The sequence below is a fragment of the Tachypleus tridentatus genome, chromosome 7 (genome assembly GCF_004210375.1).
Source record: "Tachypleus tridentatus isolate NWPU-2018 chromosome 7, ASM421037v1, whole genome shotgun sequence".
Taxonomy (NCBI): Eukaryota; Metazoa; Arthropoda; class Merostomata; order Xiphosura; family Limulidae; genus Tachypleus; species Tachypleus tridentatus.
In genome coordinates, this window is record NC_134831.1 from 136,281,372 (window position 1) to 136,298,845 (window position 17,474).

A 17,474-nucleotide genomic window follows, 5' to 3' on the forward strand; every position below is an offset into this window, starting at 1 on the left:
AGGCAAGAAAACACTTGCATAACTAAGGAATGAAATTCAAACCAAATGTAAAAAAACAAAGTGACAAAAAGCCCTTCTTCTGTTACAAAAAAAAATGAAACTTGTTTCATCATAATTCATTTTGTCTAGCAAAAAGACATTTAAATGCATTAAAAATGGACAAATATTATTTAAATAAAATAGACACACACACAAACACACACATATACCTGACAAGACGGACTAGGTCATGGAATGCTGCATCTACATTTAATCTGTGTTTTGCACTACACTCCATGTAGGGTATTTTCAATTGGTGGGCCATTTGCTGGACATCATTTTGTGACACCTGAAATTATTTTTGAAAAAATACAAAACTCCTTAGCTTCAGTTTTATATTTTACAGTAGACAGTAATACACGCACAAGTAAAAATATTTTTTTCTCATTAAGTGGAAGGAAAATAAATAAAAAGGTACTTGAAGTCTGACATAATGTGCACAATTTACTTATTTTCCTTAAGATAGCAAGCACTATTTTTATACATCTGAAGTACTGAAGAATAATATTACAAACAACCTTCAATATAACCTCAGGCCTAAACTACAACAAGGCTCTTTACTGAAATAATTTGTAAATTAAATGGGATGATGGCAAAAAAGTTTACAAAAGACTTGAAGTATTTCCAACCTGTCTAATTTATTATATATCCTGTTAAATAACATTACTTTGTAGTTGTGTTGAAAAGGTATTAGCAAAACAATGTTATGAATACAGCATGATACACAAGGAGCATTTTGAGTTATTTCAGAATAGAGAAATAAATCTTGTTAATAAAACAACAACAAAACTTAATTCTTTAGCACTAGTGATAACTACAAAAACCAAAAACATGAAACTTTAGCATTATATTTTGCACAAAATTATGTTTTTAAAATGTTATTGTAATTGTAGCTCTTGAGAAATTGCTCAAATTGTTCAAGATTATGCAAATCAACAGCAGAAAGTAGAGTTTTAATCTAAAAAAAACTAAAAAAGAATAGAAAAGAAGTGGAAGTATATTCAATAACTTTAACTACATCTGAGTATATTTTTTGTAATTAATTTACACAATGATTGTACTGTTTATGTGTGTATATATATATTGGGAAAAAATATCTATTTACTTCAGGTTATTTATATTTAGTTGGAAATGTATCTGTTATCATAAATGTTCTGCATACTTGCATCCGAAGGAATATCTTTTGATGTCACAAACCTGATAGAAAGTAATAAAAATGAAAAAAAAAAAAACACTTCAGTTTTGTTACAACTGTAAGCAATAATTACCATTCTCTGATGTTCTAAGTCACACTTGTTTCCTACCAACAACATTGGAAATTCATCACGATCTTTCACCCGTAAAATCTGTTTGTGGAACTTGTAAATTTCTTCATAGCTGTAAAATGTTTTACATACTGAGATGCAACTTGCACAAGTTTGATCCTCTTTTTTTTTTTAAATAAAAAGGTAAAAAATTAAGTAAAATTGTATATTGTGAACAAGATTCTATGTTAATTCTCCATATGATAACAAGTTTTACCACAGAAGGAAAGTCTGATCTTATTTAATATTTATATCTAATTTTAAAAAAAAAGTAAACACTTTTTAAAAATTTATATGATTAATTCTAAGGTAACTAGCATACACTAGGTTCTCTAATAGTTAATGGATAATTATTTTTGTTATAATATACTTAAAGTTAAACATTTGTATATCCCCATGTAGTTGTAATTCATTTAAAAATACATTTTCAGTGCAAGAAAATGTTAACTTCAAAAATGAATGTATATTAACTCACACAAAAGACAAGAATCCCACACTGCAAAGGTGGAGGAATAGTGTAGGTGCACAAAGAACAAACCAAGTGGAAAGTGACCACCCAGAATGAACAGGCATATTTGGAGATGAAAACAAAGCACACCTGAGAGGTGCTGTACTACTTATTCTCACCTAGGAATTAGGAAAATAACATAAAGTATGTGGAAAAGTTAATGACTGTACAATTGTAAGAGCATTAAGAAGGTGCAAACTGCATCAACATATAACGAGATTGAAAAATATATACAACAAACATGTGGTTAAGAGCATGTGGACTGTGTTATCAATATCCAACAGCCCCAACCATAAGTAAGCAGAGTGCCATATGTCAAACAACCAGACAAACTCCCAAACCACTGCGAAAGAAAGAAGTACGAGAAGTTAAGCCAAGCATTAAGGGTTCTTGACACTGCCTTGATTCAACTGTAAGAACAGGGAAAGCTGTAATCAGTATTACATATAAAATCATAACTTACTCAATTATAAATGCTTGGTAGAGACATTGTGTATTTGGAATTATGAGGAGGACAAGCAGCAGTTGCCCAGCTATAGGATCAGAGTACATACATACTGCCAGTATTACGAGGCAAACAGTCTTTCTAAAATAACTGTAATAGCAGGAAAGAACCTTCTGCAACTGAAATTAATGAGAAGAGAAGTATCTAAAGCAAATAACTGTAAGAACAGAGGAATGTCATCCTAAAACTGGAATTACAAGGAGGATCCCATAGAGTTTTGTCCCAAGCAATATTTGATCGTGTTTATTTGGCATGGTTTACCCAGACAAAAAAAATATCTTGGGAAAAAGTAACAGTAGGGAACTAGTTTTGCCCTCATCAATGAATAAACATGCTAATTGTAAAAACACTCAGAAAAAAGCCTTCAAGGTCCACCATGCCAGTGATTGGGAACAGAGTGGTAAGTGCTCCCATGTTCTACACAAAGAAAAAATTGGGGGGGGGGGGTTAAAAAGATTGTAAGGGATCTTAGGAAATGCCACCTAGGAGACAGTGCAATGGATGATAATGCTTTGTTATTTTGAATAGCAGACCAAACCTGATTAAAGAATCTAAGGATTGGCAGGAAGAGGCAGAAGTCCTCTTCTACTTTACTCATGAACCCATGAGTAATTACTCAGTCCACAAAAGATGTGGTTTTTGCAGAAGCACCCCATCTCAAGTGTTAGCATCTTATAACTACTGTGTTTAGTGTGGGTTTGGGAAGCATACCTGACCAAGCAACACCTGCTACTAGGTGGGATCCATAAAGAAGTTTAGGAAAAATAAAAACATAAAATAAAGGAAATGAGCATACTCCAGTTAAAGGACAATTTTTTTTTGTGTGTGTGTGTGTGTGGGGGGGGGTGCAGAATTGCCATAGGAAGATGATGCATTCGAGTACGAAACAGCTAGATTATGAAGGTAATGAACAACAAAGGAATCACATAGAAAAGGGTCCTGTCAAAAATCTTGTAGGGAGAAGAACCCCTTCCAGTAAAGCATCCTTCCCTAACAAGTCACAACAGCAAGGTAGCTTGGTTTGATGGAAAGGGGAGAAGCCAATAAATGGACCATGGTGGTTCAAAGAAGAATCCTGAAAAAGACATCAGGAGATTGGTACAAAGCTTCAGACAATAACTGGAAGTAGGAAAAGTAGTGTTAAAAGTGTGGTCATGGAAAGGTATATCCTAGAAAATTGCACCTAAGTGAAGCAGACAGAAGCACCAAGATTCAAGCCCCACAAGGAAAGGAAAAGCTAAATGCTAAGAAATCCAAAATGGGATACAAGGCACATTGGTCCAACAAATAACAAGGAATAAACATGCCTATACTTGACTGTATTTGATCAAAAATCTCTGGGAAGAAATGCTAATGTCAGGAGGAGAAGGAAAGACATAGTAATTCAAAAGGTGGAGTTTTAACAAATGAGACAGGGGAAGAATCATTGGCTACAGAGGAAACACCTAAAACATGATATACGTAATTAACAACTTGTGAAATTTTCTGAACAGGAGTATACTGTGGACTATGAAAAGGGGATGATGAAAAAATAGAGTCCAATTTTATTTACTCGGAGGGTTGGCCTCAGAAACAAGGTTAGGTGGATGAGGAGAAAAAAATTCAGGTGGCAATGTAAGCCTAACTCCCTACACACCATGGTTTGAATTTCCTCAGAAGATAAAGTTAATATAATGTCCTGGGAGGTCATGCCATGTGAATGCTTGTTTATGGTGAGAGTATCATTATCTGTCACATTAAATCTCAAATTTGTATTAAAAACATAGAATTCAGAAATGAGAATTTAGTTAAATGCAAAATTGTAGAAAGAACTGAAAACAAACAAGAAATTGTAAAAAATTGTAAAAAGGTAAAACAATAAAAATTGTAGTTACACAGGAAATTTTAAAAGATGTCTAAACTGTGTCATGCATGCCAACTGAGAAAGTTGAGATGGAGTGCGAGTAGCAAAGGGAGATAATTAACATTTATAGGTGGTACAAAACTATTGGTTGAGATTAGTCACATGATATGTACATGTTCAGAAACGATGCAAAAAATGATGGGGTATAAAGGCTGGTCTGGTTATTCCTATAATTATTTTATCAATGCTTAGAGAGCAGTCAATGACAGTTTTTGTGTGAGTGGAGGTAACTCCATTTCAGAAGTTTTTCAATCTGCTTACTTTGAAAGTTAAATGACTTAAGTGCTCTTTTCAGATAGTACAATACAGCCAGTATTCCAATTATAACGAACAAAGTAGAAAATATCTAAGAAGATACGAGTAAAAGTAACAAAGAATACGTTATAAACACTACATCTGTCACATGTAGCTCTATGGTGTTTACATTACCACTATGTTGTTAGTCTTAACAATAATCTTAAGCCATAATTATTTTGCAAGTAATTACATTTATAAGATCTGTACAAAAGTCAGATTTCAAACTTACCTGTTGCGATCAGTAATAGAAAACACTAAGAGAAAGCCTTCTCCAGATCTCATATACTGCTCTCTCATGGCACTGAACTCCTCTTGTCCAGCTGTGTCTAATACTGTACATCAAAGACATTAACTTAACTGCTCCCTCAATGTATTACACTGATTAACATACAAATTAATTTATAAAATTTAAAATTTTATAAACTGAGTATACTCACTGTTGTAACAAAGTAGTGCTATATATAATTATACACAAAGTAAAAATGAACTAATCACAAACTTGATATAGAAATAAAGCTTCACATGATGGTATTAAGGTCGTTTATTTACAGTTATGAATTTCATGCTTCAATGATCACACTGCATTACAAAATAGCAGGAAAATATAGAGCATTAGTATGTTCAATTGTTGATGAGAACGTCAGAGTCACGTGATTTGTAAAGTTTTCATTCATAAAATTATTCATACCACTATTTTAGAGGAATTTCATTTAATTCTGGCTTATATTTATGGATAAAATGTTTCTCCATAGTTTTTCTGGTTTGCTCACAGTTTTTTCCCAACCTTACAGAATGGTATTACACTGAATTTTGAGCGTTTTTCTTTTGCACATTGGTCTAAATGTTTACTCAGTCCGATTTGTTGCAATTCTAGGCGATTTATCTGTTGTTAATTGGTCCCCGGTCTGCCCAATATAATCCAATCCACAACCTGCACATTTTATACAATATATTAGAGTTTTTGATGTAAAGCCCATATCTGTGATGATATGAAAATTTTCTCCTGAACTTCTGAATTTTAAGTCTTTGTTTTCCTGAATGCGTTTACATGTTTTGAAATGTGAGTGAACACATTGTTTGGCCCAGTTTTCTTTGGTTGATTGCTAAAACTCAGAATTTTTAAGAATTCTTTTCAAATCAGGAGCTTGTCTCTGGCTTTCCGTCCAAGTTGCATTAGCCAGATTTTGCATACTTTTTATTTCCTTTGATGCTTGGATTATCTTGTAAATATCTGGGTTATTTGGATTGTGTGTTTGTACAAATGTAACTTTTTTGTCATTGTTTTCTCTTTGTTTGACTGTCCTCAGGGTTTCCGGTGGTATATTTTTGGCCCGATCTATTCCTGTCTCAATTAAAGTTAGTGGATAGTTTCTTCATTTAAGATGGACTAACAAATTTTGCAATCTTAGTTCTCTTATTTTGGGGTCTGAGACTATGGTACATATGTGCCAGGCCATGTTGAAAAGAATATTAGTCTTGTGCGTCTTGGATAACAAGATGTAAAGTCCAAATACTGAAATGAGTCTGTATTCTTGTGATAAATATCCGTTTAAAATATACAAAGAAGGTCACAAATTGCAATGTCCAGAAAAGATATTGCATGTTGACTGGTCTCCATTGTAAATTTTATATGATCATTGATGTTGTTTAATAACTGGTGGAAGTCTGAAATATCCCCCAGGTCTGTCTGTCTGTGTTTAAGAATTAGAATTATCCTGTATTGCATTTATTTCATATTATAATTACCATTTTTCTTAATATTTAGTTTAAATATGTACATGCAACCAAAACAAAGTAACAACAAGAGTGGATTTGTTCATGCATTGATTTATATAACAACTTGTATGAAAACTATAGAATATTTCAAGAGTTGTAGTCCAATTTTTTGAAACACAAAAGGTATCACAAGATATTTCTATTTTATTCTTAATCTGGAACAAACTGATGGTAATATAAATACACACTTCAGTATCTTCAACGATTGCAACAAACTGGTTACTTAGGATTCAAATAGTTTAAATAAATAAAGTATCTGAACACTAAGGCACATGAAAAGGTATCCAGTATTGGAAATATTTGCAATTATTTATTAACAATTGGAAGGTGTTTGAGAAAGCTACTCATGGGTATTATATACACACATAAAGTTGTTCCAAAAAAAATGAACAAAGAAAAGGTAATCTTAAGTGCAATAGCAGATTACTCACAAGCAGATATGATTGTGTTTCATACAAACTCAAGCTAGCCACCAGATGGCTCTAGATCAACTCTGATAAATTTATCTCAGAACGGTTGGTATGGGTATTAACACTTGTTAATAAAGCAGAGAACAATGTTTTGACTAAAACAAGATTTTGCAGTGAAGCATATAACATAGAGTACAATTGGAATTTCTTTAAAGTGACACGATATAGTAATAATGCAGCATTCTCATGCAAGTGAGAGTGTGATAGAATATAGTCATATAAACACATTCATTAAGGTCTAGAATAAAGAAAGGTATAATATTCAAAAGACAAATTATTTCATGGAAAACTGGGGCAGAATAGACTATAGAAGGTTTCTAGCTAACTAGTAAAAAAGGAAGTAAAAGTGCAAGTGGATCATTAAGTAATGGTCATCAAAACTGAAAAACACTTTTAGCTTCATCTGCAATTAGTTCATAACATGGCAGAGAGTATATTACTCTGAAATTACATTAGGATTAATTTTTCTTTTCATTAGCACCCTAAATTACAATTAAAATATGTGACATGATCTACTTACTGTCTAATCTTGCAACTTGTTCATCAATAACACATTGTTTAGTATATGAATCTTCTATTGTGGGATCATAGTCTGTGACAAAGTAAGACTGCAAAAAATGAGAACATGTAATAAATGAAAACTATTCAAATATTATTATATTTGTACAGAACAAAATAATGATTTAGATAGCAATGAAATTATCCTGAATTACAGAAACAGTTGAAATGGACAGACACGAGATTCAAGGAATGTACTATTTAGTTTAGACATAAATAAAAATGTCTTAAGATGTTTTATTATGGATTTCATGTACACTTTTAGGATCAAATCAACATTATATATGAAACTAACTGGTGCTAGAGGAAGTGGACATTGTTCAGTCATTTTAGCATACCAGTGCAGATACACTGCTGGCCAAAATCTTAAGACCAATGAACAAAGAAAAAATATGCATTTTGCATTGTTAGACTCAACCACTTATCTGAGTAGAGCTTCGAAAGATGAAAATAAGAAAAGGGAAAATAAAAATAAAAAACTTTTTAGCATTTAATAGGGAAAATGCGAACACTATGAAATTAGCCTAAATACTAGCTGGTCAAAAGTTTAAGACCATACCAAAAAGAAGTCCTAAACAGGATAGGAAATGCCCAACAAGAAGTCTCAGTAGTAAGTTGCACGGCCATCATTGCAAATAACTTCAAACATTCGCTTTGGCATAGTCGATATAAGCGTTTGCAGAAGGCTGGCTGAAATGTTATTCCAAGTGGTGAAGTTGGCTTCATGAAGATCGTGCACTGTTTGGAATTGACGCCAATTTATATAGACTTCCCTTGTCATCCACCCCCAAATATTTTCAATGAGGTTCAGTTTGAGTGAACATGCTGGATGGTCTAAAAGAATCACATTACTTGCCATGGAAAAGTCCTTTGTCCTGTGGGCATTGTGGATTGCAGCATTGTCCTGTTGAAAAATCAAGTCATTTCCACACAAGTGAAGGCCTTCAGTCAATAAGGATGCACTCTCCAACATGCCAATGTAGCCAGCTGCTGTTTGACGTCCCTGTATAACCTGAAGCTCCATTTTTCCGTGGAAGGAGAAAGTACCCCATATCAAGACAGAACCTCCTCCACTGTGTCATATAGAAAATGTCTCCAGTGGGATATCCTTATTGTGCCAGTAACATCGGAAGTCATCTGGACAATCCAGGTTAATTTTTTTTCCCTGATCATCAGAGAACAAAACCTTCTCTTTTCTACATCCCATGTTTGGTGCTTCTCAGCAAAGTTTAACCGAGGTGTTTCGTGGTGTGGAAGGAGGCATGATCTTTGAAGATGTTTACGGTTTTTAAAGCCTTTCTCTTGTAGATGCCATCTTATTGTTCTTGACTTGCATTCTGCATCTGTAAGGGCCTTAATCTGGCTCTACGATCGGCTGGTGTCTTGCTGGACAACCCGTCGAATTCTCCTGCTCAATGCCGACGAAATTTTTTTGGGCTGACCACTTGAAATTCTCATTCCGTATCCCTCAGGGTCTTTTAAGAAATTTACAACAGCAGTTTTACTACACCCAATCTCACCAGAGATGGCATGTTGAGAGAGAACTTGCTTTTGCAGCATGACAATTCTGTCATGTTCAAACTCTGTCAACTTTTTAGCCTTTGCCATGTTTTTACCCAATGTAATAGGAAATGTCAGTGGGAGATGTTGACAACGCTAATGCTTGAACACAAATAACTAAACTTCGTTAAGTGTTTACTGATTAATGCTTCATTTCAGTATGGTCTTGAACTTTTGACCAGCTAGTATTTAGGCTAATTTCATAGGTGTTCACATTTTCCCTATTAAATGCTAAATAAAGTTTTTTATTTTCATCTTTCAAAGCTCTACTCAAATAAGTGGTTGAATCTAACAATGCAAAATGCATAATTTTTCTTTATGTTCATTGGCCTTAAGATTTTGGTCAGCCATATATCTGTACACTGAAACTAGTACCCAGTACTTCACTGAGTAAACATTTAGTCAAATGTTTGATGTTCTTTCTTCATAATAATCAATAAACAGAAATAAAAATTACCCAAAATTTCACAGTATTAAACATTAGAAAATATTTAGCTTATTGTTTTTTGGATTTATTAAATAATGTAAGGAAAACTACATTATGTAACAGTTTGAACTGCAAAAGAAAATTATTTTTTGTTGGTTGATTAACTGAATATTTTTTTCAGATAATGTTTTAAAAATTACAAAAATTGTTCAACGGAGCTTTTAAAGCAAGTAGTTTAGAGTACAACTTAATGAACATAAAGCTTTTTACACGAGACTTATTGAAAAATTGAAAACTAAGTTAGTCTGCAAACCTGGTGGATATAAAAAAGAATTAAGGTTTACCACAATGTGTGTTGTTCATCTGTTTCTTTTTGATAAATTTCTTGTTTACAGGAACGTGAATGAAGCAACTTTATACTGGATATCTTTAACTTGTGACATTAGGGCTTTTCACAAGGATTAAATATGACTGGCATATTTGTTTTTATTAAATGTCTACTGTCAACAGCTTAACTCATTCACTTTATTTAACCACTTGAAGCAATCACATTTATACGAGGTCTGTTAAAAAAATACGCAGACTGACGTCATAAAACAAAATGTACTTTATTTAGAAGTTACAGGTCCGGGACCCCTTCAAAGTACTCCCCTCCCCAACGCACACACTTATCCCAACGGCGTTTCCACTTGTTGAAACAGTCCTGGTACGCTTCTTTTGTAATGTCCTCCAGCTCCTTCGTCGCATTTGCCTTAATCTCGGGAATCGTCTCAAATCTTCTTCCTTTCAAAGGTCTTTTGAGTTTGGGGAACAAGAAAAAATCGCAAGGTCAGGTGAGTAGGGGGGTGGGAAAGAACAGTGATCGAGTGTTTGGCCAAAAACTCACGAGTTCTGAGGGCTGAATTTCGCAGCAACGCGGTGCATATTCAATTTTTCAGTCAAAATCTCGTAACAAGAACCAACTGATATCCCACACTCTTCAGCAAGCTCCCTGACAGTCAGACGTCGATTTGCCTGCACCAGGGTGTTGATTTTGTCGACGTGTAGATCGTCAGTTGACGTGGAAAGGACGTCCAGAACGTTCATCATCTTCAATGGACTGTCGACCATCCTTAAAACGTTCATGCCATTTGAAACATGCCGTACGCTTCATAGCAACATCACCGTAAGCCGTGTTAAGCATAGCAAACGTTTCAGTCGCAGATTTTCCAAGTTTAACACAAAATTTCACAGCAAGTCGTTGCTCCTTCAGGTCATTCATTCTGAAATCCACCAAACGAAAAAATCGCACTTCACTTAAAACCGCGTAGCTAATACACAAATGAAGATATCTGCAATCGGGAAATGGCGTCGTAATCAGCTGATCTGTGCAAACATAGCGACACCAAGCGGATTCCCCTGGAACCAACTGGATCCGCGCAATTCAAACAGTCCGCGTATTTCTTGAACAGCCCTCGTACGTTTTTTGTTTCTTACAATTACAAATATATCCATTCTCAGCTATCTACTTAAAGTTGACGTGTTTGTTTTGTTTTTTAATTTTGCGCAAAGCCACTCAAGGGCTATTTGCGCTAGCTGTCCCTAATTTAGCAATGTAAGACTAGAGGGAAGGTAGCTTGTCATCACTGCCATCTCTTAGGCTACTCTTTTACCAACGAATAGTGGAATTGACCGTCACGTTATAACGCCCCCACGGCTGAAAGGGAGAGCATGTTTGGTGCGACCGGGATTCGAACCCGCGACCCTCGGATTACGAGTCGAACGCCTTAACACGCTTGGCCATGCCGGGCCTTTGACGTATGTGAAATTATCTTCTCACACTAAAGTTGCAGCTTTGACTTAAACTAAAAGTAAAACAACTACGTTTATCAAATCACGCTTCTCCTGGGAAATAAAAAAAACACACAAAAAAACTGACACTATTATTGGTTCTTCAATTCAGTTAAGTTTAACTACATTGCATATAGATATACACATACCCTGAACAACAAGAACCACGAGGGGGGAGAGGTACAGATTACCACATATTCTGCAGCATCGCCATCTGTTTTTAAATCAGCCATTTTTTCATTTATAAGCAAATGATACCAAACAGAAAATAAAAAGTACGAATTATGGGCTTAGTATTTAATTTAAATAATCTCCTATATTTAATATGCACATTAACAGTATGTAACAAATAACATGCAAGCATGTTATAGTAATAATAAAAACAAACACCGTGAAATAAATGCAAAAAATAGAAGTTAAAACTGTGCATACTTGTAATCATGCTATGAAGAACCAACTTACTGCTCATATTACACTGTACTCTTCCCTATACTAAACCATAACTTTAAAAAATCTATATTTATAACAGATATTTTTGGCTCTTCATATTTCTTGTAAGCGGTTTATTATGCTCAGTTGATGTAAGGACGAAAAGAACGAACACCAGGCGTGGCCGTTGTAAAAATAAACCCGATATCCACTGTTTACACGTCACAAAGATAGCCTCGTTTGACTCGAAAACTTTTCAACCATACGAGTTTTCCCTGTATAGTTTTACATTAAGGTGGCTACAAACTGTTACACACTCAGTATTTATTTTTAAAGGAATATTTTACTTGAGTTATCGTACAAAACAAAATACGTTGGCGTTTACGTCTATGCTCATATAAAAATATTAAAAGCCTATTTCAGCACATTTGCCACTTTAACAACTCGTAAAACATACGGACAAAATTGTAGTTTTATTTTATTTTACTTCGAAAGGCAAATATTTACATCTAATTAGTGATTTCTTGCTTAAAGCGTAGCTGTAAGTAATAAAAGTGAAACGTGTTAGGGCCAACTAGTTAAAGTTATTCTGAAGGTATGATCAAGACAAGGCAGTGACTTAGCCCGTAGGACGCTTTAAACCAAATAACCTAAGAGGAGAGAGAAATGTGTAAGATAACAACGTTAGGTTTCAAGCCTAAAAAATAAATAAATAAAAAGGAAGTATTTAAATTGAACGAAACATTTCTTTTTTAAATCTTCAACAGTTAAATTTAAATTACAGCTGTTCCATCAATGTATCTTTATTTTCGAGAATTTAGGGCTTGAAAGTTATCATGATAACGGATACGGAGATTTATTTTGAGGGAGAGGCAAACAAAACCATACGAAACTATACTGTCAGTATCACACATATTTTATTATACTTCTCAAAGTCGTCAAATGAATATAACCTTTCGATATGCTAAGATAGAAATGTTACATTTTTTATGCATGTCCGAGAGGCCTACCGTAAAAATGGGATTCTACAGACTCGGTTCTCACTTTACCAAGGAAATACTAGCGGAGTGTTATTGGGCAAATATTAAACAACAGTAAACTTCTGTGCATAAAATACCGGGTACAACTCAATATCAAGTATCGCATCCAAGCATTTAATTCTAGTAGGTTCAATCCTCCCAAAACTCAGATTAAAAATCAAAACCTTTGTGACTATCGAACCAATATAATAATGAACTTACAAATTAATCAGTATATATGTATAATTTTTCAAATAAAAAATTGCGTTATTTTTTTAGAATAATTGATTGAAAAAAGAACAAGCTGGAAAGTTATCAAACATTTTCAGTGTATAGTGCATTTATTCAGAGAATGTACTAACCATGAAGTGCTTTGTTTCACATAATAATGTCTCATTTTACAAAAGCTCAAGCAGATATAGTGGAAAGGTTAGCTAAATACTATTCAACTGCCTATCCTTTGGTTTCTGATAGATAGGTCAGAGCAACAGCGGCGCTTCACGTAGTCAAACATGTGGAAGCGTTTCCTGAAAATATTATCTTTCTAATGATATAATAAAAAGAAATAAAACACAATTTCGTAAATTGATAGATAATTTATGAAACTTTTTTTTATGACCAATATAATTTGAAGGCATAAAAATACTAATTTTAAATTGATGTACATAAAAATAAATAATTCACGGTGAATAATGATAAATATCGAGAGTTAAGTATTTTCACAACGCTATCATTCCCCTTAAGGCCACTAAGAAAAGTGCATGTACCACATCATACCCACTTACAGAAGGGCTCAATTTAATAAAGAATATTTTCTGGCAACTCAGTGATGAGGATTATAAGTACTAAAAACCATGCTTCAATATCGCGGTGAGAACACTGAAAACATTTGTGCAGCTTTGCACTTGAAAAAAAGAAAGTGCTGACACTTGAAATATCGTCGTATTATCGAGCTGTCCTTTTAGTTTGCTCCAAACATCTAATAATTACGAAAACTGGCGCATATGAAACAGTTGCAAGTGTTATCACCTAGTGAGCTAAGTTTAAGATCTAAAGTATGTTGCAATACATCTAAAACACAAATGAAGTAGACAGCGTTTCTCAATATTTTAAGCATGACTGTAACATGACATCACTGTCATAACTCACCGCATATATTTCCTCATTCTTTTGACGACCCTGACGTTCAGTGTTAACTCTCACCCTGAAACCTGTCTTTTACATGACGTAAGTATATAAAACAATACAATTCACATGCTTAATTTGGTCCCAGAGTCCAGAGCTAGTCACTGAGCAACTCAGACGTCCTGATATCTCTGTCAACATGCTTTTTAAGACGAAACGTTCATCCTCGCCAGTCAGGCCGTTAGTACCGCCGGTAATCGTCGACGGTCTACCGTTGAACCTCACGCTGCTTCAAGTCGCCACGTTGATCGCCCAAGCCAAGCCAGGGGCAACCATTGAACCGTCTAGGACCCGAATCTTACGCCGGGGCGGAATTCTCATCCAACCCGCCACTACCGCAGACCAACTTTACCTGTGCCCGCCATGGAACACCGAATTTAATGCAAGTTGTTCCCCTACCAAAAGTCCAGTCAGTCTTTATTCAGTATTCCTCAGGGGCGTCGACCCATCAATACAACCAGAAGAAATCAAACAAGCCATAGAACCTCAAATCCAAGCCAATATATATGCTGTTCATCGAATTTTTTCTAAGAACACTAACCTTCCTACGCACTTTATGAAGACAGTGACAACGTCGAAGTACAGTACTGACTGTATTTTACGTGACGGCTGTTATTATCACATATTCCACTTTAGAGCCGAACGCCCACATCGACGACCATTCAACACTTGGTCAAACAAAGTTTCCAGACATCATAAACAACCAACGGACAACTTTCAACGAGAAACTACAAAAATACTGCCGAGTCCAGATCTAACCAGAAGAAGCACGAAGACAGATACAGATAACTCGACCCAGAAGACGTCAACTCCCTCTGTTAGCAACACGCTAAGTTTCAGCAGTCCAAGAAAGAGGACAGATCATGCCAGACTTCAGGCCCAGTTCCACAGAATTCAACAACTAGCCAGACTCAAACCACTACAAAGATATCCATCGACGCGACAGTTCAAACTGAAAAACAAACTACCTCCACGCAGAAAACTCAAACTAAAATCACAAGAAGAAAAAAGCATCACAGACCAGCTAAGAACAACTCACCGAAGAACAGCCAGTTGTTCCACCACCTCGACCACGTTTTTCACTTGCACCAATGGGCTTCAAGTGTGAAAACAAGTTCATGACGAAGCTACTACCTGATCTACAAGACCGCAGCTAACAGTTTCCATGTATACCACTGTCACAGTTAATCAGTTTTTTTTTTTTTTGTTTCCTATGTTTCTTCCCAACTACTTCCGGGCACGGTCTGGGTAGATTTTTCGGCGCCCAGGCCGTGAAAGTGGGTTTTCTCTCTCTCTAAACTAAACCCCTGCCACGTTAGTTTGCGCTTTGCTTAATTTGGTTCACACCGTTATCAATCGTTTTTTCATGAAAATCATGGGTCCTTAGAATTACAACACTTGTAAAGTAAGTTGACTAAGCCTGTGTGCTAATATTTGTACTTGTTATTTGTATGCCAATGTTTCAAATAATGCAAGTTCTCTCAATCCCAGAATGTTGAGCAAACAAGTCTCAGTACTTAATGTTGAAAAGCCAAATGCATGCATAATGGTTATGAAATTGTTTGTAGTTTAATTTTGACCACTAAGTAAAGTAAGTGGATATTACTTAAGATGGTGATTAGATTGCACGACCTTAATGTTTAACACTTTTTCATTACTTGGAGCACCGAGTAGACGAAGCGTAAATTTCAACACTGGGTGAAAAACAAACAAACAAACTCTCCCTCTAAGAAATTTACGAAGTCCAAGTCACTGTGTTGTGAAGTTTAACAGAAAGGTGATTTTAACCAGATGTTTTTTTCAATAAAGTCACTGACATTTCTAATCGGGTTCCCAACCACGAGTTTCTTCCATCATATACAAGTGTTTGCACGTAGTACACTGATAAACTAATCACTTCACTGTTTACAAAATGTTCAAAATTCCGACAAATCCCTACACTTGCATATCCAAACAGCCCACACAGACATAAACAATTTCACCGCTTCAGACATACCAATAAAGCAGTGTTTGTCATGGATTGCGATGAATAGAGGGCCGTTTTTAGTAAGTTTATCACTTACGATACTAGAGATTAAACAAACATTAGTCCACTAGATTCATCCAGGTTACATGCACAGTTTGGAATGTTTTAGAACTAACTGGAGAGATTAATATAATTTAGGGTTATAAGTGAACAAGAAATCTGCATTGAATACATAGCAGTTCGCTTCTTTATGTCAGAAATGGACTATTACAGATCTATTAACTATTTCCTTCGTGCGTACATTTAAAATGGCATTTGATTGGGACAGAAGAATAGTAGTAAAAAATAAACATAAAATTACACTTTGAACATATTGAAAAAAGAGGAACGTAAGGAAAGGACAAATATTAAATGAAGTAAGACAACAGAAACAAAGTAAGAAATGGAAAAGGAAACATCGATTATATATAAAATATGGTGAGTAACATTGCAGTGTTAGTGGTCTCAAATCAGACGAGAGGAATTGTGTTAATATCAATATACCGATTGCTTTGTTTTATAAATTTTGATTGGTGCTTTGTTATTGTTTAGCAATTCTTGGTGTCCAGAATTATTCGCAAGCACGACGCTTATCAGATGAGTAACAGAAAAAAACAAAATAAATTCGATAATCTTAAACAACTGCCATTTCTCTTTTACTAGAACAGTTTAGGTGAGCCCCAAACCGCTTGTTAATGTAAATAGATATGACTGATGTAGACGAGTTTTTGCTGTATTTGTATACAATGCAGATCAAGGTAGAGTTTGGAGGAGTGTCGGTAGTGATCAGAGTCTATTAATGTTTAAAATTACAAAATGTCTGATCCTGAGTACAGGATAGAAACAGAGGTTCCATTAAAAAAATTAGGAAGAATATTTATTAAGTTAACGAAGTAATATGAGCAAGCGAATCAAAACATCAATATTTAGGACTAGATACTGAAGATACCAGGGGGACAAGGCTACACAGCAGGACAAATACTGAAAGACAAGAACAGTGGTGTCTAGTTTAATGAATGTTCTAGCACTAAATACAAGAGGATTATTTGCACCAATTTTTACTTACTGTTTGTTTGTTTTGAATTTCGCACAAAGCTTCTCGAGGGCTATCTGAGCTAGCCGCCTCTAATTTAGCAGTGTAAGGCTAGAGGGAAGGCATGTAGTCACCACCACCCACCGCCAACTCTTAGGTTACTCTTTTACCAATGAATAGTGAGATTGACCGTACATTATAACGTCCCCTCGGCTGAAAGGGCGAGCATGTTTGGTGTTACGGAGATACTAACTCGTGACCCTCAGACTACGAGTCAAGTGCCTTAATCACCTGGCTATGCCGGGCCTAGTTACTCAGTCTTAATGTTGCAAACTCTTGTCTTGAAGTGAAAGTGGTTCAAAGAGTTTGTGATTTTTTTTCTTCTAGGTTTCCATGAAAGTTTGCGCTACGCTAACTACCAAACGACTCAGCAGGAGAAGAGATTAGAAACTGTATACTAATCACTATCAAATCTGAAAAGTGCACGCTGCTTCAGTGTTCCAAGCAGAACCCATAACACTCACCGGAACAACAAGGTATGAAGCTAAGGATCTATGAATTCTTGTCTGCTGATTTGGCATAAGGTGCTTTTCACGTGAACGTAACAAGTAGGCGAGTGCTCTAGT

General features: G+C 35.1%; 1 protein-coding gene across 2 annotated transcripts in view; it reads right to left on the reverse strand.

Moving 5' to 3' along the window:
• The window catches only part of LOC143256675 (ras-like protein 2), a 65,368-nt gene that overhangs the window by 8,234 nt on the left and 39,660 nt on the right, over positions 1-17,474 (reverse strand). For both annotated transcript variants that reach the window (XM_076514187.1, XM_076514188.1), the window contains exons 2-5: positions 7,323-7,410; positions 4,786-4,888; positions 1,308-1,416; positions 210-328 (exon numbers count right to left, since the gene is read on the reverse strand). In XM_076514187.1, the coding sequence (XP_076370302.1) occupies positions 210-328; positions 1,308-1,416; positions 4,786-4,888; positions 7,323-7,410 (419 nt within the window). The remainder of the gene's footprint in view (positions 1-209; positions 329-1,307; positions 1,417-4,785; positions 4,889-7,322; positions 7,411-17,474) is intronic.